A 25767-nucleotide genomic window follows, 5' to 3' on the forward strand; every position below is an offset into this window, starting at 1 on the left:
CTCCGTAGACTAATCGCAGGCCAAATGTAATCCAGGCATTAGTTTGGTAAATCTCTGGCAAGCGTCTGAGTACACAGGTCTATTGTGACATATATTATGTATTTCAAGTGTGAATAGAACGCCTGATCAATTCACAGTTTAAATGCAAAATGTAGTCATACACAGTTAACATTTTAATTGATCAGATGATTTACATAAACCAAAAGTCAGCACAGCGAAGCTTCTGTGGCGCAATTGGCTAGCGCGTTCGGCTGTTAACCGAAAGGTTGGTGGTTCGAGCCCACCCAGGAGCGACTATTTTTTTTACTGGAAAATTGTGTCTTTATATGAAAAACCCTGAATTTTATTTTGTTTAATAGACTTCTTTTTATGAAAATAATGTAAGTATTTTATTCTTTCTACAAAATTTAAATCGACATTTTTTACTCTTTCTTTTTACAAATGTTGGCAAAGGCAGACGGACAGAGGAATACATGGCGACATTTCGTACGCATTTATATGTTCATGGGAGAACGTGGAACAAATCATTTAAAGGCTGAAAAAGCGACATCAAAAGATAAGGTAGGGTTTTACTCTCTTACAGTCTGCCTTCCAAGCAATTGACCCGGGTTCGATGCCCGGCCAACGCAATGGTCTCGTATCTTTTTCTTCTTTTTTTAAAATCCGCATTTAACTAACAAATGCCTTCTTTGTTCACAATTTCATTCAAATTCAGATTATCAAAATAGTCCTATTTTTAAGATGTAATCATATCTCGAATAATGAGATGATACTTCCCTTTCTTATATTCATTTACGTTGTTCACGGGTAGTTTTCAAATTCTAACAATTTTTAAAAGAATCATCTCATGTTTCTTTGTATTTATTTTGTATCTCCTGCGATCTTTTCATAGCATCATTAACTGTTGCTATGTTTGGCAAGTCTCTGGCAAGCCTCTGAGTTGTCATGGGACACTCGTTATCAAAAAAAAAGGAGCGTGCCCACACTGAGTAAATTCTTTTGTACCATACTAAAATGCCTTATCAATTCACAGTTTAAATGCGAAATCTAGTCACACGCTTAATAGCAGTTAACATGTCAATTAGGGTTTTTCATATAAAGACACAATTTCCATTAAAAAATGAGTCGCTCCTGGGTGGGCTCGAACCACCAACCTTTCGGTTAACAGCCGAACGCGCTAGCCAATTGCGCCACAGAAGCTTCGCTGTGCCTCAAACTGGTTTATTGTGTAATCAATCCATACGTTAAATGTTAAATGAGCGTGCAACTAAATTTCGCAATATGCATTCATGCATGCCTCTTTTTCGGAATCCCTACGCTTTCCCTGCCGTTATCTCTTTATATATCTTCTCTACATTTATCAAAATATATTCATCTCTATATATATATCTTTTTCCCGTTACTCTTTGTCTAACCCTTTTCTATCATTCCTCAAAGTATTGACTTTAAAAAAGACGATATAAATTACTTACAATGTTGCCCATAAAGTTTGTAAATAACTTGTTTTTTTATGGAATGATTGTGACAATTTGGTTATTCTTTATAATTAAAGTTGATATCTTCTCAGAAATGTATTTATTAATCTAATATTGGGATATTGAGATTGATCAATAAAGTTCTGAGAAGATAATAAACCTCATCTATCAAGACCGAATAGTATTTTCAAAATAATTTCATGAAGTGAAGTAAATCTTACTCCAACTTTATGTCCAAAAGTGGAATGTCCATATTAACTGTTTATGACAATAAGAACTATTATTGCATTATCTTTCTGTGTATCATTATCATTTCGTGTAGAAAAAATAAATGTCGCTCCTGGGTGGGCTCGAACCACCAACCTTTCGGTTAACAGCCGAACGCGCTAGCCAATTGCGCCACAGAAGCTTCGATGAATCATATGTTCACTCAGATTAATAGACCTGATAACTAATGTATTTCAATATTATGATTGTTTTTCTCCACACTTCTCCTGATCAGCTATCAAATTCACCAGATTTGAATAATGACGGCTAATAGATAGAATTCACTGTGCATGCAACTGTTGTTATGTTTGGCAAGTCTCTGACAAGCTTCTGAGTTGTCATGTGACACTCGTTTTCAACATCTGAGCCTGCCCAAACTCAGTAAACAGGTCTATTGTACCATATATGTTTTTAAAATGTGTTTAGGATGCCTGATCAATTCACAGTTTAAATGCGAAATTTAGTCAGACGCAGTTCACATGTTAATTGATTAGATGATTTACATAAACCAAATGCGAAGATATCGAAGCTTCTGTGGCGCAATTGGCTAGCGCGTTCGGCTGTTAACCGAAAGGTTGGTGGTTCGAGCCCACCCAGGAGCGACTATTTTTTTTAATGGAAAAAGCCCTGAATACTATTATTTTGTTGATAAACTTCTTTACATGAAATTACCTATGTGTTATATCCTTTCTATAATTTTTTTTTTTCGTATCTTCTTTTTAAAAATTTGTTTAATCCCTCTTTTAACATTTAACCAACAAATGCCTTCTTTGTGTACAATTTCATTCATTTTAGATTATTAAAGGGTTCTATTTTAATTTTAAGATAATTGACTATTCCCTTCTTCCTACTCCTCTCTCCCCCCCTTCTTTTCATTCTACCCCCCCCCCTCTCTCTCTCTCTCTCTCTCTCCCTCTCTCTCTCTCTCTATTTGCCTTCTTCCGATACAGATGGTTAAAGTTCAGTCGGTGCAGCTATATAGCTCGGGTCAGACATATAAAAGATATCGTTATTTGTGTAATTTCTTATCTTTAACTATAATTATCTGTGTAAATATGAGAGCAAGTAACTTGTTATAGCATTTCAATTTCAACAATTCATTTTCTTATCAATTATCTACTCTCCATCTGTTTTTCTTGATAGTCAAAATGCTTCGATATGATACACCTCAGCTAATCTACAAGCACAGATTCTATTTTGACACTTTACCACAATTCCTAAAGCCTTGAGCACAGCCTATATATAATTATTTAAAATTATTTAAAAAACTTGAATTCGGCGTAAATATTCATAATTGAATGACACACGCCCTTAAAACTAAAACAACAACAACAACAACAAGGCGTAAACACAAGTACGTTCAACTTGCTAGGCGCCGTCTTATTCCAAATGTATCAATTTATATAAAAGAAAATAAGCAGAAAGAAAAAGGAAGGAAAGAAAAAGAATCCTAAAAATAGTCATTTATGACAAGTAATTGTACATATGTATATATATAAATAATTCATAAAATAGTGTGTGGCAAAAATAGTCAACTGTGACTGATTGCCAAACAAAATCAAATCAAGACAGGAGTGGCTAAAGTACAGGGCTTCTGTATAGTCTCATACTGCAGACATTACTATGCGTAATGGCTGATTTAGGTGTGTGTCTGCAAACTATACCTAAGCTGTGTGTACTGGTGGAGAAACGGGGCACGTGCCTCCCCTACATGCGGGGGGGGGGGGAGATGACACCCCATTTCCAGATTTATTCAGCAGGAAATACATAAGGTTTGAATTGGCAAAATAGTAACTTTGCCTACCAAAATTTGTATCCTATAACTAAGCGCAGCTTGTCCATCGATTGAAGGCTAATATTTTGTATTGCCATGCATTGGTTTTAAAAAATACAAAAGCAAAAATTCTGTTGTTTTGTCTTTTTAATAAAAAGGACACAATTTCCATAAAAATTATGGTCGCTCCTGGGTGGGCTCGAACCACCAACCTTTCGGTTAACAGCCGAACGCGCTAGCCAATTGCGCCACAGAAGCTTCGCTGTGCCGAATGTTGGTTTATGTGTATTGTCGGTTCCATGACACATGCTCCGCCGACGATTGCTCCGCCGACATTTACTCCGCAAAACGCGACAATTGCTCCGCGACATTTGCTCCGCGACATTTGCTCCGACGTCAAATGCTCCGCCGACAGGTGCTCCGCCGACAGTTGCTCCGCCGACAGTTGCTCCGCCGACAATTGCTCCGCCGACAGATGCTCCGCCGACAATTGCTCCTCCGACAATTGCTCCGCCGACAATTGCTCCGCCGTCAATTGCTCCGCAAAACGCGACAATTGCTCCGCCGACATTTGCTCCGCCGACATTTGCTCCGCCGACATTTGCTCCGCCGTCAATTGCTCCGCCGACAATTGCTCCGCCTGAAGCGACAATTGCTCCGGTGACATTTGCTCCGCCGACAATTGCTCCGACGACATTTGCTCCGCCCAAAAAGTGTCCCATTAAATACAAATGCTACTAGTACTACGACAAATGCTTCGCCGACAATATTTTTTTTTCACGGGTTGTTTTTGTTTCTTTCTTATTTTCTTCATTTTCTGAATGCATTTCATGAAATTATGTAAATGAAATGAAATGAATGAATGTTGATAATGTGGGAGGAAAAAGCAGTTGCCTAAAAGTCATTTCGAATATACTGAAATAACTTTCCATCTATCACTGTACGTCCCACATAATGTACACTAAACACTCATTACATGTCATGGGAAGTTTTTTTTTTTTTTAAAGTAGAGCAGCAAGCCACATTCCCCAATACGCGCATACCTCCTAGTTAATTTCAAACAACTCATCAATATGTAAGACCTGAAATTACCTCAATGAAAGAAGACTAATAACATGAGAGGAAAGAAAAGAGCAAAAAAGACAACCGTTTTTTGCTATTCCCCATAATGTTTGATTTAAAAAAAATAAAAAATAAAATTATAGCTCCTTACGCAAGTTCTCCGGCGAAAGATAATTACTCCGCTCAAAATCTGTTTCATGTATTACTCATTAGCTGATCCAAAGCTCAAGGCTATCTCTCTCTCTCTCTCTTTCTCTCTCTCCCATGCTCCTCCTTTTCCTGTTTACACCGTTTTCTTGTCTTCTTTGCTCTTTTCTTTCCTCTCATGCTATTAGTCTTCTTTCATTTCCATCACTTCTTCTCTGCTCCCCCTCTCGAGTTCTATTTCTCTCGTGAAATTGAAACGTAAAGTAATACAATCATGTAGTACATTCTTGTTTAGAATAATATTTTCAATAATATCCAGTCCATTTTCTAAAGGTTTCTTTCCTTTAGTTAAGTGTATGTAGCTTTAATATATATATGTTAGTGTGCAAAACACTCCGTTTCATTCGAGTACTTTGTTTTCACTAAATAATTTAAGGGACTCACGAAGCCACCGGAAGTAGAGCAATTGGCTTATCATGAAGAACTAACAAACTGCAACAAAATGATTTGTATAAATGTGAATAAGCAGAAAGGCTGCCATCTCATTTTCCCGTCTGAATGGGTTCTCTTCCTTACGTATATAAGTGCCCTTATTTTCTAAACTTTTTTTTATATTTGTGTGTTTATTAAATTTTCAATCATATAAAAATTACATATTTACAAATCATTGGTAATAATTAGACAAACAAAAAAACCAATATGTATAAGAACAACTAACAATAATGAAAGGACAAGAAAGTTATAAAAAAAAAACATTATAGTAAAAAAAAAATACACGGTACACATATAAATCATAGTTTGAACTCCAGTGCATAAAGGGGAGTGAGGGGGCACAGGAATAAAAGTTAAATCAACATGAGTATCATAAGTCAAATCGCCATTTCTTAAAATGCGAAACAAGCTTGTTCCTTTTTTTCGCTGAGAAATATTCAATATCTTTTTGTTTCTTTATAAAACTCTTAAAAAGATCAACACTTGGTAAATCCCCCTTACTTATTTTTTAAACTTCCATGATGACCTATTACATTGTATAATGCTTTACCTAGTAAGATGCATTGATCGAGGTAATTTCAGGTATTACATATTGATGAGCTACTTGAAATTAACTAGGAGGTATGCGCGTATTGGGGAATGTGGCTTGCTGCTCTACTTTTTTTTTAAAACTTCCCACGACATGTAATGAGTGTTTAGTATACATTATATGGGACGTACAGTGATAGATGGAAAGTTATTTCAGTATATTCGAAATGACTTTTAGGTAACTCCTTTTTCCTCCCACTTCATCAACATTCATTCATTTCATTTCATCTATATTATTTCAAGATATGCATTCAGAAAATGAAGAAGAAAAAAAGAAACGAAAAAAATAGATGTAAAGAAAATATTGTCGGCGAAGCATTTGTCGTAGTACTAGTAGCATTTGTAGTTTATGGGACACTTTTTGGGCGGAGCAAATGTCGTCGGAGCAAATGTCGGCGGAGCAATTGTCGCTTCAGGCGGAGCAATTGTCGGCGGAGCAATTGTCGGCGGAGCAAATGTCGGCGGAGCAAATGTCGGCGGAGCAAATGTCGGCGGAGCAATTGTCGCTTCAGGCGGAGCAATTGTCGGCGGAGCAATTGTCGGCGGAGCAAATGTCGGCGGAGCAAGTGTCGCTTCAGGCTGAGCAAATGTCGGCGGAGCAATTGTCGCTTCAGGCGGAGCAATTGTCGGCGGAGCAATTGTCGGCGGAGCAAATGTCGGCGGAGCAATTGTCGCTTCAGGCGGAGCAATTGTCGGCGGAGCAAATGTCGGCGGAGCAATTGTCGCGTTTTGCGGAGCAATTGACGGCGGAGCAATTGTCGGCGGAGCAATTGTCGGAGGAGCAATTGTCGGCGGAGCATCTGTCGGCGGAGCAATTGTCGGCGGAGCAACTGTCGGCGGAGCAACTGTCGGCGGAGCACCTGTCGGCGGAGCATTTGACGTCGGAGCAAATGTCGCGGAGCAAATGTCGCGGAGCAATTGTCGCGTTTTGCGGAGTAAATGTCGGCGGAGCAATCGTCGGCGGAGCATGTGTCGGGTTACCCCGTTATGTCAACTAATGTATGACTAGAAACTGGTAAGCTAACAGATGGCCATCGTACAAGTTTTAGGTCAACTACATATCGGGTGATTTATAAAAATACAACAACCACCTGCATAGCAGATGGGATATACGAGAGATTCACCGGAAAATAACGACGTTTTAATGACGTCAGTATATGGACCAATACTGCCCAAGCAGACGACATCCCATAAAGAATGAACATAATTGCAAAGCTTTTATTTGTCAAATTATAATGAGTTTAGTGTATATAAATGTGATGGCATGTCAAACCATTGAAAAGGGGATATGGCCCAATTCCGATAACTAAAATATTTTGCTTGTAAATACACAGGATAGGGGTTAATTAACAATCAAAGAACCCCCCCCCCCCCCTTGGCATTTTTTATGTGTGTATTTTTAAGAAAACCCCCTAAAACCCCCCCTTTGTTTTGTTTAAACCCCCCCCCCCCCCCCCTGAAAAAATCCTGCGTACGCCCCTGGTGCAGCTGAATATTCAATGGCGTCTTATTTTGTTTACAAGCGAAAGATTCCTTTATTTTTGTATCGCTGCATTTGTCATCAAATAAAACCATGTGCGGGGTTTAGAGTGAGGCAATGGATTATACACTTAGCCTGACGGTAGTGCAGTAAGAGAAAGAACTCAAGAGAAGATGAAAACACAGGCACTGAAAATGTGTGAGATGTCATGGGATATCGTCTGCTTGTGCATATATCGTGTCCATACTGTGATCTCACACACCTCAGTAGCGTTCGGAGAGCTCTTCAGGTGCTTTGCCGGGGCTGTATTTAAGCGTTTTATAATTTATAATAATCACTACTTCGAATTTTTCCAAGCATTGACTTTTGATAACCTTGTCGAATCAAAGTTTCAACTTTGCAATAATGAAATTAAGTTAGTATTTAAAATCAATGAATATCTACTTCATGGTCTTTCTCTCTTCCTTCGTATCTCCAATATCCTAGATCCTACATACTTCGAATAAATTCCTTTAGATTAAAGATGTTCTTTCATGTGCGACGTATAATAATTATAATTAACTTAATTATAATGATCATGATATTTCTGGTTTACCGAGAGTATAGGCTTATCAGTATTAATACCGTTTAATTCTCTCTGAGGGCCGTTAAATCACAGCATTACCCCCCCCCCCCCCCTGGCGACCTTAGCCGAGCTACCATAAAAATTCACTCAAGCATTCAAGCAATTTCTTCCTGCTGGGTACCCATTTACCTGATTGTAGTCAGGCAAATCTAGATAAATATCTTACAAAAAAAGACGTTATTATTTCAACTTTAGAATAAATTCTGATTGCGCATAATTATTTATTCTCGTGTACCCGTTTTTGTATCCAGTGCTCTTGCATGATTTGTGAATGACAACAATATTCAATTATTTGTATGATTTGTAATATTATCAGTCTAGGGCTGCGAAGTGTAGTCGAATGCTCGAGTACCCGCACGGTTGACAACTACTCGGGTACAATTTCTGGTACCCGAATATCCAGCCGCAAAAAAAAATTAAAAAATAAATAAATAAAAATAAAAAATCTGTCCAGACCGACGCTTACCCGTGTCTGGGTGAGCGGCGGCCGCTGGCATGGTGCCGTCGGTAAAAATGTTTCCCAACTCAAGCAATGTCAAACTCACCACTCAGAAACTGGGACCAAATGTCTGGATTTCTATTTGGACTTGGAGGAAAATGGATTATTCTGCCATCTTTGGTTTTTAAAACAGCATTGTTTACTGTTATTATTATTATTATTAAATCGGCGCCTTCAACTGCAACTCGAAGTAAAATTGCATGCGTTTTCGGAGACAGAACTGGGATACTGCTCCAATGGTATGTATGGTGGTAAGCTTGTAAGCCTGGGAGTGTACTCGGGTACCTCATTACACTGTTGTAATTTCATTCACTGTCAATAGAATTGCTTTAGCCGTACTCAAACGTATCTTCAAGATTTGATTTTAAATGAATCTTTCTCGTGTGCAACAAATATGTTCGTCACAAAAATAACAAAATGCCAAAACTCATTCGTTCAATTCCTTTATGTCATGTTTTTAGCTCATGCGGCCCGAAGGGCCCGATGAGCTTATGCCATTGCCGTTGCGTCCGTCGTCCGTCCTTCCGTCCGTCCACAGTTTTCAAAATGCTTCTTCTTCCTTATTTTTCAACCGATTTTGATTCTGATAGTTTCATATGATAGGGCTAGGAGGGTGATTTAAAACTTCTACATAGAATTGTGAAATTCATTATCTATGCTAAATTATGCAAATTTATTCGAAAAAATAATTTAAAAATCACAAAAAATGCTTCCTCTCCTTCATTTTACGACCGATTTTGATTTGGTTTGCTTTATATCGCAGAGCTAATTTTGGTACACTAAACATCTACACAGAATTTTGAAATTGTTCTCCATTAATTAATTATGGTAATTTATGCAAACTTATTCCAAAAATAACAACAATTGCTTCTTCTCCCTCATTTCTTGACCGATTTTGATTTGGTTTGTCTTATCTGGTAGAGCTAAATTTGGAACACTAAACTTCTACACAGAATTTTGAGATTTTGCTTCATTGATTATTTATGGTAATTTATGTAAATTTGTTCCAAAAATAATTAAAAAAAAACAAAAAATGCTTCTTCTCCTTCATATTTTTACCGATTTTGATTTGATTTGCTTTATATCAAAGAGCTAACTTTGTTATACTATACCTCTACGCAGAATTTTGAAATTTTGTCATTTCTTGACCGATTTGGATTTGGTTTGCTTTATCTGGTAGAGCTAAATTTGGTTTACTAAAATTCTACACTCCTGGGCATCAAATTTTTATTTTTTTACCAGTTCAAAAGTGTACCACATAAAATTTACGATATTTGTTGTTGCGAGATGCGGATGAGCGCGACGTCATTGACGTTCTGTTTTTTTTAAGGAGCAAGTGACGTAGATCTGTGACACAAAATTTAACAAAGTTCTTTAGTTCGTGTTTTCGTTTTATGTTTAATTTCATTCGTCCGTTCTCTTTATTCTTCTTTATCTCTTTCGCAATTTTCCATACTATCTTTGTGTTTCTGCATAACTCTCTCTTTCTCTCCTCTCTCTCTACACCTCTTTCTCTCTCGCCCTTCTTCCATCCTACTACATCACAGGATTCGGTTACAGTTTTATGATCATCTCAAACGTCGTCATCATCAAGACCTACTTTCCAGACTCTTTCCCAATCGCCATAAGCTTCAGTTTATCCGCCGGTGCCGTCGGGATGATGCTGATCCCTGTCATTACGGAGAAACTTGCAAACATCTACGGATGGCGAGGCTCTCTTCTGCTCATTGCAGCCATGAACTTCCATAACGTCCTGGCAGGAGCCCTCTTTAGACCACTTACATCAACTCGGCACAAACATTCCTACTCTACACAACACGATGATACTGCTGATAGTGCCAGAGAAAGAAGGACAGTAGAGAATTCAAACAGCTTCAGGAGTGATGAGAAGACTACATACAGAGGCCAATATTCTCCTGTAAATGCACCCGAACAGGGATGTTCAGAAAACAAAGAAACACAGTCGGGAGCGAACTCCTGTCTCGATTCCAAGAAAAGGATGACCGTCATACAGAATTGCGAACAGAGCTTGGGTGTAAGTGAGCGTAACGATGAAATATCTGAAAAGGATCGACTGATTCCTAAGGGGCAGTCGAGGAGGAAACCTGACGATTTTAAGAGCGGGTCAGTCGAAGAGGAGTCCAAAGCGACAACGGTAGACGGTGGTTGCATGAGGAGTTTGATCGAACTATTTGATTTGAGACTGCTATATGATTTTCCTGCCTTAAACCCGATAATGATTGCTGTACTGTTGTCTGGGGCGACCACCACAGGCTGGGTGGCTTTTTTGTTGCCCAACGCTCTGGAGAAGGGATACAATATGGATAAAGCCATACTGCTTGCTTCAGTAGGAGGTAAAGCTTTCACTTTTCTATTCTTTTTTTATAGACACAACTTGGGATGGATCTAATGCATGCATGTTGGACTTTTCTGCCCTTATTCCCAAATATTAGTATATTTAAGTTTTTGTTTATTGTCTAAATTCCTTGAGAGGGACTGCACCCCCCCCCCCCCTATCCCATGCTCGGATAGCACACTTACATCTCTAGTTTTGTTTCTATATCCATAACGATGTACCTCTGAAATTTAAATTTCGATATAGGTCTTTGGAACTTCATTGGTCGATTTTGCATCGGCTACATGCTCGGTAAGCGGACCACTGCGAGGACCATGTTCGTCATCTGCAATCTCATCTGCGGTGTAGCCTTCTGCCTGGACTACGTCACGACCACGTTCTGGGGTCTGTCCATCCTGTCGGCGTTAAACGGATCAACCATCGGGGCTATGACGGTTCTTATCTCCCTGATGATTGAGGAGATCGTTGACGAGTCGAGATTCACCTCAGGGGTTGCTCTGGCATTTTTATTTCTAGGACTTGGTGAAATCGTCGGAGGTTTATTCGCAGGTGGGTCCTGCTGGTGAAGAATCAGCCTTGTGCTAAAACTACACAATATAACAGCACACTGCCTAACAATTTACAAACTGAAATGTGGCCATTTTAGAAATATAACCATGATCAGTTCCAATGCTTTCAAGTGCCCCAATTCTAGATAAATCATTTAATAATTTCGTTTTTATCATATTCGGGTATTCTAAATTAACTGTTTCCCTGTAGTCAAATGGTGAATGCATTTACTTTACAATGCTGGAAAAAATAATAGGTCTGTTTTGAAATATTCAAGTAACATAACTATCTTTTCTAATGTGAATACTTTTTAGTTATCAGGCACGAGCCCAATCGCCGTGCTTATCAAACAGTGTCTGTACTGTGAGACTATGATGACAGCATACTGAATAGGCTCTATACTTGAGCTGCTCCAGGCATAGTCTGATAGAGCTAGACTCTACTCAAAGCCTTAGGAATTGTGATAAAGTTCAAAATACATGTAGAGTCTGTGCAGACTAGATACAATGTACATGTACTTTGTGGACAGATGCATGAGTAAACTGTGCAGGGTGAGAGAGTTCCTGTTTCACGTTGATGGCGTAAATCTGACGGTGCAAATCCACCAAATTGGTGCCGGTGTTTAATGAAACAAAGTGTTAATGAAAGTGACTTGTGGAAAACTTAAGCCCCCGTATGTCTCGAAATATATTTTCTTTATTTTACCAAACTCTCCCTTTGTTCATTTTTACTCGTAGGATGGCTGTATGACATAAGCCATACTTACGTCATCGCCTTTATCGCCTTGGGAGTGTTAAATGTCCTGGGAGCTCTTCTGACGGCAATTGTGACCTTCCTTCCGTGCTCTCTATTCCGAAATTGACATCTGGATGATAAAGAATAAAGTGTCTGTTGCACACGAGGCGCTTTCCACTGACGCAGGTTTGCGCCAGCGGTTGGCGTTGTCTGTGACGCATCGCGTGGGGGTTTGCATCATTCAAAATAGTGGATGCAAATGAACAGTGCCATTATCGGTTTGAATTACGAGTCCACACTGTGGATTACATACTGTGAGACTTTATGTGAAAACGCTCTTACATACTTTGTTACTTGGGGGAGACTCCATGTGTAAACACCGTCCCATACTGTGTAACACAGCGTGGAACTTTTTATGAAGAAAGCATATATGCCATACTGTGTAACAATCACAATATGAAACATTATATACCTCACTTAAGAAATCCAGCCATCTGATTGATCGAAATTGCCGTCATGGTTTTAGCCATTCCCGTAAATTAACGAAAAATGCAACGCCCATGTAATAGTTCGAGGGTAAAATTCAAGTTACTGCGAATAGTTCAGTCTTGCTTAAAAACTAGTTTGAGCGATCGCGGATACCATACATTGTGTGTGTGCGAAGAATTGGTCGCTAGACAGCAAGAACACCAGGAGGATAGGCCCTGCGTTTTATTATTAGCCGTAGATCTAGGTCTAGATAAAGATTGTGATTTTATTGCATGCGATAACGGTGATACAGGTATTGAAGATTGTATAATGAAAGTGTTTGAATTCATTTGGTGGATGAAAAGTTGAATTCTACGCCGTTTTGCGCGTCATATTGCAGCGCTGAATTTGGTGTGTTTGTCGCTAATTTCTGACAAATTTAGATAGCTTTCCTGATGGTATTTCATGCAAAATTTCTGTTATATTGATAATCACTGATTCTTGGCCTTACCTTTAACTTGTTTCTTGTCTGTTATAGTCATTTAATAGATGAATTACTTGAATTCTGAGCACATTTTAGTAACACAAAAAATCCAGCCCGTGCATAGTCCCACAAACGTATTTGTATGTACCTTGTGCCCTTACACTGTATGCTGTCTCGATAGCGTAAACAAACTTGATTACCATGATTGGTAAGTCCCACATGTATTCTATGACCCTTTTTGGAATATAAATGTATTAATGACTGCTTTAATAAAAGCAGTCAGTAATACTATACTATTTCATACTCTATGTATCAGTGTGGGACTCTATATGGAGAACAAACTATTCCATATTGTGTGACAATCACAGTCACAGTATGGAACTTTATGTGAAAACACTATTTCTATGTGAACACACTATCCCACACAGAGTAATATATTCTGAGAGTCTTTGTTAAAAAGATATACCACACTATGTAACACAGTGTGGGACTATTGGAAAACACTCTACCATGCTGTGTAACTTGGGTGAGACTCCATGTGTGAACACCGTCCCATACTGTGTCACACAGTGTGGAACTATGTATGAAGAAAAATATATGCCATGCTGTGTTTACTCTATGTGAACACGCTATCCCATTCTGTGTAATTATTGTAGGAGTCAATGTGAGAACACTATAGCACTCTATGTAACCCAGTATTACAGTATACAGTATTCTGTACTATGTAATACAGAATGGGACGACTGTGATATTCCCCACTATGGAACAGTATGTGAGACTCTATTTAAAAAACGATATTCCACACTTTGGAACTTTGTATCAAAATATATTTCACACTATATAATCATGCATGTAAAAAAGGTAAAACACAGAATGAAATGGTGTTTTCAGACATTCTCAAACTTTTTTTGTTTTTACACAATATGGAATAGTATCTTCACATAGTCTCACACTGTGTTACAGAGTGAGGAATTGAATTTTCACAAAGAGACTCATTACGTGAGTATGTTTAAGTCAAGCCTATCTATAATCATTTTTATCAGCTTTATCAGTGGACAATGGGTTTAACATGGACGGTTTGAGTGCAACTAAATGAAATTTAGTTTAAAGGTACTATGTCCCATTTGTAGGCCAAACAAATGAAAAAGTTAAATTCCAACTGGATTTGAAAGATGATACTAATTTAGAACTTCCTTAAAAAAGGTGGGGCTTGAAAATGTCTTCAAGTGGGAAAATAACGACGATTAGTTGTCAAATCGACTTTAGTGCTATAGAGCCCAAAAGTAATAGCCTTGATTTTCAGACAATTATTGTACCGAAAGGACATACGTTTTATGCTGCGCAAAGATTCAATCAGTTTAATCTTGGCCATCAAAAGAAGTGGGTTATTGATGTAGACAAATGCTCATGTACCCTTTACAACTCTTTTCATGTATGTTATTACCAAAGAAAAAAAAGCCAGTCACTCAATAGTGTCTGACAGTGAAGTCTAGCAAGTAAACGGGTTCGCTTGCATAATTTGAATATGAGGACACTGCTAACATTTAAATTTCACAGATAGGACATACATGACATATTCATAATTCCTGCAAAGTTCTACAGCATTTGAGGTTTGCTGCAAAAGGGACATAGTACCTTTAAACGCATCAATGCATAATTATCTTTTATCTATCACAATTTACTTTTATAATCTCGGGGAAAGTTCGGCTTTTTACTAAATATATCTTCTCTATTTTGATTCAGTTTTAAATATGTCTTTGTTTGATTGTAATTTGTAATGGTATACTAGCTATTTCTACAAAAGCCTATCTTTAAGTGGATGTAGCTACTGCTCATGTTATTGCCTACATGGGGGTTTTAACATTTATAAATCGGGCCGAAAATTTCGCAACGACTCAGCCAGCCGCTGAATAAGCGGGGGGAGGGGGAGGGGGGCATATGGAAACGTTGTATCATCTGCTCAATCTGACTTGCGTGCATAGAACAAATAAGCATTTTTCCATGAAAAAGTGAAGTTTTCTAAAATGTGCGTTTCTTTCCAGCATTGGGGCGCCCGGAAGTCACTCGGGTAACATTTCATAAAGTATAATATAAAAAGACCACATGCAAATTTTCTGTACTTTCGTCGGAAAAAATACATTTATCCAGCACAATGTCGTCTATTTTTGAGTTGAAGAATAACAAATAGCGAGTTTCAATCACACTTTGGCCGCTCTCGCAAGCTCTCACTCGTTTCAATGTGGTCTTCTGGTTTTAAACTTGTTTTGATTGATTGTATAATTATGTCGGAATAAAGGAAACAAAAAGGCCCGGCCAATAACTTATCAGCGTCTGAATTGACCTTTTGACCTTGAATTCCCTGATGCAAGCGCACCAATGAGGTCATCTTCGCTAAATCGGTGTCTTTTATCGTCAAATGCAACACTTTCACAATGTTTATACATCTTTTTTAATTATAAGTAAGATGTAATATATTTTTTCTGATATCACTGAAGTTTGGGGTTTTATTTAATGAGTAATTTTGAAATAAGAGCCATTTTACTGTTTTAATTTACTGGATCGTACTATTAAAGTCGCAGGGTAGAAAGATGCATTTCCAACCGCGCCAAATTTAATTTACGTTCCGACATTCTGTTAAATGGGTTCGTGTTGTTAAGAATCCACTGCTTTCTGCTCCAACAAACGTTCACATGCGGAGTCGTTTATCAACTAAATTATTCAAATTTATGGATGCTTCCTAGCTTCCCAGGTGTTTGTGTTGCTGTTGAAGCATTTTATTCACCTGCTATCATTCTTTGTACTCCAATTGCCAGAACGCAAATTTCATTTTGGTTTTATAGTTTCATCGGAGTCATTTATCAACTATATGTATTCAAATTTATGAATGCTTCCTCCCCAGGTGTTTGTGATGTTTAATGCATTTCATTCACATGTTATTATTCTTTGTACTCCAATTGTTAGAATACAAAATGCATTTTGGTTTTATAGTTTAATACAATAAGTAAGTCAATAAAAGAGTATGTTCTGCACAATAAAAACAATGTGTGTCCCTATTGTACAATGTGATGTGTCCCCTCATTTTGTAATAGTTAATTTACCCATTTACATAATGGAACTACCTGCCCGATGAAGCCAGTGGCATGTGACCCCTGAGCACTCAACACCGTGTGGGAGTCAGTTTGTGGTCAAATTCTTTTATGAGACAAATACCAGCAAACGTTTCCATATGGGGGGGGGGGGGGGGGGGGGGGGTAAGAGGACACTTCTTTTTTTTTTTGGTCTCGAAATTTGAAATTTGACATTTTGCTCCGTTAGGGGGGGGGGGTTAGGTCACCTCTTTTAGGTCAGCCATGGGGATAATTGCTTTTTTTTTTAATAATTAAAAAAAAAATCGAAAGGGGGGGTTTAGGGGGGTTATGGGGGGTTTACACACATAAAAATACCAAAGGGGGGTTAACCCCCCCCCCCCCCCCCCCCCCCCCCTCCCTGTGTACGCGCTTGGGACTGACAGTTCAGTCGCAAGCTGCCTTCAGTCTACACACACATACATACAGTACACACAGTGCTATTGCGCTGTGTCAACCGTGCCGGGACTTTGGCTGAGTGAGGTAGGGTCGAAGAGTATGGGGGCCAAGCGGTTCCATGACACATGCTCCGCCGACGATTGCTCCGCCGACATTTACTCCGCAAAACGCGACAATTGCTCCGCGACATTTGCTCCGCGACATTTGCTCCGACGTCAAATGCTCCGCCGACAGGTGCTCCGCCGACAGTTGCTCCGCCGACAGTTGCTCCGCCGACAATTGCTCCGCCGACAGATGCTCCGCCGACAATTGCTCCTCCGACAATTGCTCCGCCGACAATTGCTCCGCCGTCAATTGCTCCGCAAAACGCTACAATTGCTCCGCCGACATTTGCTCCGCCGACATTTGCTCCGCCTGAAGCGACACTTGCTCCGCCGACATTTGCTCCGCCGACATTTGCTCCGCCGACATTTGCTCCGCCGACATTTGCTCCGCCGTCAATTGCTCCGCCGACAATTGCTCCGCCTGAAGCGACAATTGCTCCGGTGACATATGCTCCGCCGACAATTGCTCCGACAACATTTGCTCCGCCGACAATTGCTCCGCCGACAATTGCTCCGTCGACAATTGCTCCGCCGACAATTGCTCCGCCTGAAGCGACAATTAATTGCTCCGGTGACATTTGCTCCGCCGACAATTGCTCCGACGACATTTGCTCCGCATGAAGCGACACTTGCTCCGGTGACATTTGCTCCGACGACATTTGCTCCGCCCAAAAAGTGTCCCATTAAATACAAATGCTACTAGTACTACGACAAATGCTTCGCCGACAATATTTTTTTTTCACGGGTTGTTTTTGTTTCTTTCTTTTTTTCTTAATTTTTTGAATGCATTTCATGACATTATGTAAATGAAATGAAATGAATGAATGTTGATAATGTGGGAGGAAAAAGCAGTTGCCTAAAAGTCATTTCGAATATACTGAAATAACTTTCCATCTATCACTGTACGTCCCACATAATGTACACTAAACACTCATTACATGTCATGGGAAGTTTTTTTTTTTTAAAGTAGAGCAGCAAGCCACATTCCCCAATACGCGCATACCTCCTAGTTAATTTTAAACAGCTCATCAATATGTAAGACCTGAAATTACCTCAATGAAAGAAGACTAATAACATGAGAGGAAAGAAAAGAGCAAATAAGACAACCGTTTTTTGCTATTCCCCATAATGTTTGATTTAAAAAATAAAAAATAAAATTATAGCTCCTTACGCAAGTTCTCCGGCGAAAGATAATTACTCCGCTCAAAATCTGTTTCATGTATTACTCATTAGCTGATCCAAAGCTCAAGGCTATCTCTCTCTCTCTCTCTCTTTCTCTCTCTCCCATGCTCCTCCTTTTCCTGTTTACACCGTTTTCTTGTCTTCTTTGCTCTTTTCTTTCCTCTCATGCTATTAGTCTTCTTTCATTTCCATCACTTCTTCTCTGCTCCCCCTCTCGAGTTCTATTTCTCTCGTGAAATTGAAACGTAAAGTAATACAATCATGTAGTACATTCTTGTTTAGAATAATATTTTCAATAATATCCAGTCCATTTTCTAAAGGTTTCTTTCCTTTAGTTAAGTGTATGTAGCTTTAATATATATATGTTAGTGTGCAAAACACTCCGTTTCATTCGAGTACTTTGTTTTCACTAAATAATTTAAGGGACTCACGAAGCCACCGGAAGAAGAGCAATTGGCTTATCATGAAGAACTAACATCAAACTGCAACAAAATGATTTGTATAAATGTGAATAAGCAGAAAGGCTGCCATCTCATTTTCCCGTCTGAATGGGTTCTCTTCCTTACGTATATAAGTGCCCTTATTTTCTAAACTTTTTTTTTATATTTGTGTGTTTATTAAATTTTCAATCATATAAAAATTACATATTTACAAGTCATTGGTAATAATTAGACAAACAAAAAAAACAATATGTATAAGAACAACTAACAATAATGAAAGGACAAGAAAGTTATAAAAAAAAAAAAACATTATAGTAAAAAAAAATACACTGTACACATATAAATCATAGTTTGAACTCCAGTGCATAAAGGGGATTAGGGGGCACAGGAATAAAAGTTAAATCAACATGAGTATCATAAGTCAAATCGCCATTTCTTAAAATGCGAAACAAGCTTGTTCCTTTTTTTCGCTGAGAAATATTCAATATCTTTTTGTTTCTTTATAAAACTCTTAAAAAGATCAACACTTGGTAAATCCCCCTTACTTATTTTCTAAACTTCCATGATGACCTATTACATTGTAGTAATGCTTTACCTAGTAAGATGCATTGATCGAGGTAATTTCAGGTATTACATATTGATGAGCTACTTGAAATTAACTAGGAGGTATGCGCGTATTGGGGAATGTGGCTTGCTGCTCTACTTTTTTTTAAAAACTTCCCACGACATGTAATGAGTGTTTAGTATACATTATATGGGACGTACAGTGATAGATGGAAAGTTATTTCAGTATATTCGAAATGACTTTTAGGTAACTCCTTTTTCCTCCCACTTCATCAACATTCATTCATTTCATTTCATCTACGTTATTTCAAGAAATGCATTCAGAAAATGAAGAAGAAAAAAAGAAACGAAAAAAATAGGTGTAAAGAAAATATTGTCGGCGAAGCATTTGTCGTAGTACTAGTAGCATTTGTAGTTTATGGGACACTTTTTGGGCGGAGCAAATGTCGGCGGAGCAATTGTCGCTTCAGGCGGAGCAATTGTCGGCGGAGCAATTGTCGGCGGAGCAAATGTCGGTGAAGCAAATGTCGGCGGAGCAAATGTCGGCGGAGCAATTGTCGCTTCAGGCGGAGCAATTGTCGGCGGAGCAATTGTCGGCGGAGCAAATGTCGGCGGAGCAATTGTCGCTTCAGGCGGAGCAAATGTCGGCGGAGCAATTGTCGCTTCAGGCGGAGCAATTGTCGGCGGAGCAATTGTCGGCGGAGCAAATGTCGGCGGAGCAAGTGTCGCTTCAGGCGGAGCAAATGTCGGCGGAGCAAATGTCGGCGGAGCAATTGTCGCGTTTTGCGGAGCAATAGACGGCGGAGCAATTGTCGGCGGAGCAATTGTCGGCGGAGCAATTGTCGGCGGAGCATCTGTCGGCGGAGCAATTGTCGGCGGAGCAACTGTCGGCGGAGCAACTGTCGGCGGAGCAACTGTCGGCGGAGCATTTGACGTCGGAGCAAATGTCGCGGAGCAAATGTCGCGGAGCAATTGTCGCGTTTTGCGGAGTAAATGTCGGCGGAGCAATCGTCGGCGGAGCATGTGTCGGGTTACCGTATTGTCTAATCAATTCATACGTTACTGACGTTAGATGTCAAATGAGTGAACAACTAAATTTCGCAATGTGCAGTCATCTACCGCAGGCTCTATTATGTAAAAGATATTTCACAATTTATATTGGAGATTTATGATTTCATTTTTTTTAATACACTTCAGTAAGATAAGTTCGCAATGAATTTCAACGAGTTACATTTGCATTACAATGTCTTGATCAGAATTCTGATTGAATACATTAAAGGTACTATGTCCCATTTACAGGCCAAAACAAATGAAAAGGTTAAATTCCAACGGCATTTGAAAGGCAATACTAATTTAGAACTTCCCTAAAAAAAAAGGGGGGGCTTGAAAATGTATTTAAGTGGGAAAATAACGACTTTTAGTTGTCGAATCGACTTATGAACTATAGAGCCAGTAAGTAATAGTCTGATTTTTCAGACCATTGTACCGAATGGTCGTACGTTTTATGCTGTGCAAAGATTCAATCAGTTTAATTTTGGCCATTATAAGAAGTGGATTATTGATGTAGACAAATGGTCATGTACCCTTTACAGCTCATGTTATGTATGTTATTACCAAAGATGAAAAAAGCCAGTCAGTCACTCAATAGTGTCTGACAGTGAAGTCTAGCAAGGAAACGGGTTTCCTTGCATAATTTGAATATTAGGACACTGCTCAAGTTTAAATTTCACAGATAGGATATACATAACATATTCATAATTCCTGCAAAGTTCTACAGAATTTGATGTTGGCTGCAAAAGGGACATAGTATCTTTAAGTTGCTTCTTGTTTTGATAGTTGTTGTCCGACTTAGCAACACATTGAAATGCCGTACTATGACCTGTTTGTATTAACTTGTTGTACTTTATCATCATATTGTGGGGGGGGGGGCAAAAAAACGAAAACAAAAGATAATTCTTCAATTTTTTCATACATTCGAATGCGTAACGAAATTTACTTCAAAAAATGAATCTCGCTCCTGGGTGGGCTCGAACCACCAACCTTTCGGTTAACAGCCGAACGCGCTAGCCAATTGCGCCACAGAAGCTTCGATGCAACGAGTTAAGGGTTAATATAAATTGTCTTTTCAACAGGCACCGATTATTGAGCGAGCTGAGAAGAAGAAAAATTGTTGATCCAAAGTGGAATATTTTTGTACTCTAAATTAATTGAACAGCTGGTTCAATCTATAAACAAGAATGAATATAAAATTTAAATAATAACTAATAAAGAATTTTCATGAATTAACCCAATGCAATTTCAATAGTCATGTTCATCACTTAATGGAATGGGTGGATGCTACAGTTACGTAATGCAATCGTTAAAACCATGGAAACAGGGTATTGATATTGCCCAGAGGGGGGGGGGGAGGGGGGTAATCCCCCTCAAATTTTTGCGCGTGTAAAAAAAAAAAAAAAAATTGTGTGTGCCGAAGGGTGAACAAAAAAACGGACCTTCAGTTTTCAGTTACCAAAATAAGAAACAATTACAACAAAAAATACATTTAAATAATAACAAAATTCATTGCGTTGGCCGGGAATCGAACCCGGGTCAATTGCTTGGAAGGCAACTATGCTAACCACTATACCACCAACGCTCCCTCTTTTACCCACCTTCACATTTAGAAAGTTAAATTGTGGCAAAAAGCAACGATTCTGTTTGTTTGTTTTTTATGGTAACGTGAGAGTGATGATCAAGTTCAGAATAGACATGTTTTTATGTTTTAGGTAGGCCTATAATAGTTCGAATGAGAAAATAAAGTAGAGAGACAGAGGGATAAAGAGCGATAGCGAACGACCCAAAACGGAAAGATATACAGAGAGGGAGGGAGAGAACGAGAGAGAACAAGAGAGAGAGAGGGAGAGAGAGAGAGAGAGAGAGAGAGAGAGAGAAAGTAGGTGAAAATGTTTGTAATTATTATTTTTGTGAATAATGTCTGTATTATCGTTTGATAAGTTGTTATTTAAGCAGAACCTACACAAATAAAAGGTTTGCGTTGACCGGGAATCGAACCCGGGTCAATTGCTTGGAAGGCAACTATGCTAACCACTATATCACCAACGCTTATCTTGATGTATTTCATGTATAGTCAAGTTTAAGTAAAACACTGTCAAGATAAATTTGCAGGGTACCTATCAGCGCCCACCCCCCCCCCCCCACCCCTAGGATTTTCATCACCCCCTCTCCGACTAATTTTTTTTTCGCTCCTATTCTGGTGAGAAAGTCTCTAGGCTCTTTACTCACCCACACCCTCACCCACACCCCCTCCCACAATCTGTAAGGACGGTCCTGGTTAAATGCAGTAGCTGGAAGGTTGGAAGGGAACATCGTGGCCTTTCAAGCCACATCGACATAGTAGCCACGTAGTCATGGTATTGTACTAAGTTTGGTGAAACAGGGTCACCGAAAAGGCCTCCAACAATGATGACCTGACCTATGGGCTACCGTTCCCCGGTTACACACAGTGTACTATCTAGGATTGAAAATCCATCTTCCCATTCTTTCTTTTTCCTTTTTTCTTTCTTTTGAGTAAATATCAAAGAAATAATTTTATGAAATAAAGATGAGAAGAATGAATAACATTATTAAAAAATACATAAAAAAGAAGAAACGCTCCTGGGTGGGCTTGAACTACCAACCTTTCGGTTAACAGCCGAACGCGCTAATTCGTCGCTGTTTTCACGAAGTGACGGTAGTGAAAAAAAATTGCATTCACTTTGCGTTACGATTTTCCTCATTACCGTCACTTCGTGAAAATATTGCGCCACAGAAGCTTCGTTATACAGGCATATACAGGGAGTGAGGGAGGGAGGGAGAGAGGGAGGGAGGGAGTGAGGGAGATAGGGAGATATAGAGAGAGAGATATATATATATAGAGAGAGAGAGAGAGAGGGGGAGAGGGGGAGAGAGAGAAAATTGTGATTATCATTTTTGTGAATATTTTCTGTAATCATCGTTTGATAAGTTGCAAGCAGAATCTACAAAAATAAAAGATTGCGTTGGCCGGGAATCGAACCCGGGTCAATTGCTTGGAAGGCAACTATGCTAACCACTATACCACCAACGCTTGTCGACATCCCGATGATTTTCTAAAGGATTTTGTCAAATGTCGACATTTATGTGAGTCTGCTGTAACTAAGGAAACTGGCATTATCTGACGCTTAACGCTTTTTTCTTTCTTTCATTACATCCATTACTTTCCAACAACTGACTGAAATACCCGTTTGATCGAATTGTTTGAAGGAAGGGGGTGAGAAATAGAAAGAAATGGGAGAATGGAGAGACAGGGTGAGAGATGAAGATATATTCATAGATGAAAGGGTGAAAGAAACAGTGTAATAACGGAAAAGTTTGATACGAGATAAGATATAGGGACAGAAGAGAGTACAAATATTGATACAAGAAATAAGAAAGAGGTGAGAAATAGAGGTGACAAATAGGGGCAATGATACTGGAAAGAAAAAGAGCTTAGGGAAAGTGAGAGAAATATCGAGATCATAGGGAGAGATGAGAGATGGAAAATGAGCTGAAAATTATAAAGAAAGAGAAAAGGTGGAATAATAGCGATCATAGGGAGAGATGAGAGAGGGGGAATGAGCTGAAAATTATAAAGAAAGAGAAAAGGTGGAATAATAGAGAGCTAAGGAGGAGCGAGCGAAGAAAAAGAGAGAGAGAGAGAGGGGGGGGAACAGATGGACACAGAAAAAGAAACGACGGAACGGAGAGGGAAATGGCGAAATACGTTGCTTTGCAAAGTTATTTTTGTCGATCGTCTGAAAAAAGAATTTTGTCCTTGGAAATAAGTGAAAATATACTTAGGCTTAAAAATATATAATGTAAAATATAATTTTTTTATCAAATTATTTGGGTATTCAGTTCCAGGAGGTATCGCTGTTTTCACGAAGTGACGGTAGTGAAAAAAAATAGCATTCACTATGCGTTATGATTTTCCTCACTACCGTCACTTCGTGAAAACAAGGACGAACTGCTCTTCAGATTGAAAGCAATGATTTGTTTCTTAATCCGTCTTCCCGCCTCCCTTTGAAGAGGTGTGAACGGTTATCGAGCCATAATTGGTCGAGAGTTCGGCCGTGAAAAGATCAAAGTCCAGTCTGTTGTATAAGCCGCTCTCATATAAACATTGCGTCTTGAACTGATGACGTAAAAAAGAATACGGTGACGTAACAAAGAACTTACCGAAGTACATGCCACTCCCAGTCAAATGGCTTATTACGTAATCTGAACATGATGTTTTTTGGAAAATACAATAGGATATCGAGTTAATTTTTCGAAAATAGACACAATCGTGTTTTGAGATAAAACACTTTCATACTTCAAACGTTCGAGTATTGCGACATTTCAAGAAATGTAATTAATGAGCCTCACATGTCGACATGAATATTAATGATAAACATGCACGTTCACTTTTTTTTTCTCAAAATATTTAACCTTCTTTGTTTATACACATATTACTCGAATAACGCAAATGTGTGTATCATGCATGTAGTTTGTTTTCCAAAACATAGAGGATGTGTGAAGACAATGAGAAACGGTAAGAAAACGATATTCAAAAGTAAAGAAAACAATTCGAGACAAAACTAGTGATAGCTAGACTGAATTTGAGCTTTCACTAAATGGAATAACAATATATTAGATATCCCTTTCTTGTGTATGTCAGAAACCCCCAATTATAATAATTATTCACTTTGTTTGCATTATTTTACAACCAGTATTGAAAAGTAGAGTAGAGAAAAGGTCGTTCAACACTGTCAATAAAAGTTATTCCGCTTAATCCTACAACACCAATAATATTATTGTGAACAAAAACCTATTGACGCGTCACTATTCTAAAAAAGAATGAACGCCGATAATACCAAACAACACTAACTGGACGTTTTCTCAAGCTGTGATTGTTCGAGAGTTTGTCGGCTGACTAGAAAGTAAATTATTACGACGCTATTTGTCAAGCCAATTTAAATTGGCCACTCGTTGGTGACGTAACAATGGCATTCATTCTATTGCAGGTGCCTTGCATCGCGGATCTCGGTCAAAGGCAGAAATACCGACGTGAATATGATTAAGCGAGAAGAAAAATATGGAATTCTTTTGCTAAATAAGAGTCTGATTTTTTTCTTCTCAAATAAATCGCATTTCAAGCAAAAAAACTAGATGAGAGTTTTTTGACGAGCACCATTATAAGATGAAAGCAGACAATTATATTTACTAATAAATGAGCATAGAATTGCAACAATGAATCTCGATTCATCGACTTTTCTTCACCTATTTCCAAACGTTATCTTTTTTTTTTTTTTTGGGGGGGGGGTTATATACTCGATGAATTCTATCCATCTCAGATCCATGTATTTGATCAATCTTGTTCATTGTAACTTTTTATTATTATTTGCGACACGAGAAATAATATGGAACTGGTTTTTCTCTGTAAAGTTCCACAAAAACGCGTAAATTTTCCTGGCTCGCAGTTATGCCCAAAACTAATCTAAGGTCTAATTAGTATGATGCAGTCACAAAACAAGAAAAACCAATGAAATAAAAACAAACGTGAAAAAACAAAATTATACCGCACTTGTTTGTAATAAGCCTCGAAGTGTAATATACAATAAGTCTGGTTAAGAGGAAGAACCGATCCTAATGTAATATCTGTACCACTATACATCACTATCATTATAATCAGATTAGGCCTATAAGATATTGAATAGGAACTTTATTTTGGACGTAAGGATAATGAAGAACAAATGTCATCGAATAAAATTACTGGCAAGTTTTATATTCAACTGTTATCTCTCATTGACATTCTGTCTACGTTGCGCGATAATTTTTTTTGGGGAATACGATTGTACACTTTAGATTGTCATGTTGGGCAAACCCGAATGAAAACTCTACTGTGATCAGACTG

The 25767-nt window shown here is 38.6% G+C and overlaps 1 protein-coding gene and 9 non-coding genes across 10 annotated transcripts; 3 read left to right on the forward strand and 7 right to left on the reverse strand.

Moving 5' to 3' along the window:
• The first annotated feature begins 219 nt into the window (after positions 1-219).
• TRNAN-GUU lies at positions 220-293 on the forward strand. The gene has a single exon. It is a non-coding gene; the product is annotated as a tRNA-Asn (tRNA).
• Positions 294-1126: 833 nt separating this feature from the next.
• On the reverse strand, positions 1127-1200 carry TRNAN-GUU. Its single transcript has one exon. It is a non-coding gene; the product is annotated as a tRNA-Asn (tRNA).
• A 610-nt stretch (positions 1201-1810) lies between these two features.
• Positions 1811-1884, reverse strand: TRNAN-GUU. Its single transcript has one exon. It is a non-coding gene; the product is annotated as a tRNA-Asn (tRNA).
• Positions 1885-2270: 386 nt separating this feature from the next.
• TRNAN-GUU lies at positions 2271-2344 on the forward strand. Its single transcript has one exon. It is a non-coding gene; the product is annotated as a tRNA-Asn (tRNA).
• A 1356-nt stretch (positions 2345-3700) lies between these two features.
• Positions 3701-3774, reverse strand: TRNAN-GUU. The gene has a single exon. It is a non-coding gene; the product is annotated as a tRNA-Asn (tRNA).
• A 5932-nt stretch (positions 3775-9706) lies between these two features.
• On the forward strand, positions 9707-12176 carry LOC105444694 (monocarboxylate transporter 9-like). Its single transcript, XM_030989839.1, has 3 exons — positions 9707-10763; positions 11012-11314; positions 12052-12176. The coding sequence occupies exons 1-3, from the start codon at positions 9974-9976 to the stop codon at positions 12174-12176; spliced, it is 1218 nt and encodes a 405-aa protein (XP_030845699.1). The 5' UTR covers positions 9707-9973.
• An 8651-nt stretch (positions 12177-20827) lies between these two features.
• TRNAN-GUU lies at positions 20828-20901 on the reverse strand. Its single transcript has one exon. It is a non-coding gene; the product is annotated as a tRNA-Asn (tRNA).
• Positions 20902-21378: 477 nt separating this feature from the next.
• On the reverse strand, positions 21379-21450 carry TRNAG-UCC. Its single transcript has one exon. It is a non-coding gene; the product is annotated as a tRNA-Gly (tRNA).
• A 395-nt stretch (positions 21451-21845) lies between these two features.
• On the reverse strand, positions 21846-21917 carry TRNAG-UCC. Its single transcript has one exon. It is a non-coding gene; the product is annotated as a tRNA-Gly (tRNA).
• Positions 21918-22848: 931 nt separating this feature from the next.
• Positions 22849-22920, reverse strand: TRNAG-UCC. Its single transcript has one exon. It is a non-coding gene; the product is annotated as a tRNA-Gly (tRNA).
• Positions 22921-25767: the final 2847 nt, after the last annotated feature.

The sequence above is a fragment of the Strongylocentrotus purpuratus genome, unplaced genomic scaffold (assembly GCF_000002235.5).
Source record: "Strongylocentrotus purpuratus isolate Spur 01 unplaced genomic scaffold, Spur_5.0 spur5_scaffold_19, whole genome shotgun sequence".
In the NCBI taxonomy this organism is placed as follows: Eukaryota; Metazoa; Echinodermata; class Echinoidea; order Camarodonta; family Strongylocentrotidae; genus Strongylocentrotus; species Strongylocentrotus purpuratus.

Coding starts and splice junctions, on each gene's coding strand:
- LOC105444694 (XM_030989839.1), top strand. CDS start 9,974: ATGATCATCTCAAACGTCGTCATCATCAAGACCTACTTTCCAGACTCT. Junction 10,764..11,011: donor ACTGCTTGCTTCAGTAGGAG/GTAAAGCTTTCA, acceptor ATTTCGATATAG/GTCTTTGGAACTTCATTGGT. Junction 11,315..12,051: donor CGTCGGAGGTTTATTCGCAG/GTGGGTCCTGCT, acceptor TTTTACTCGTAG/GATGGCTGTATGACATAAGC.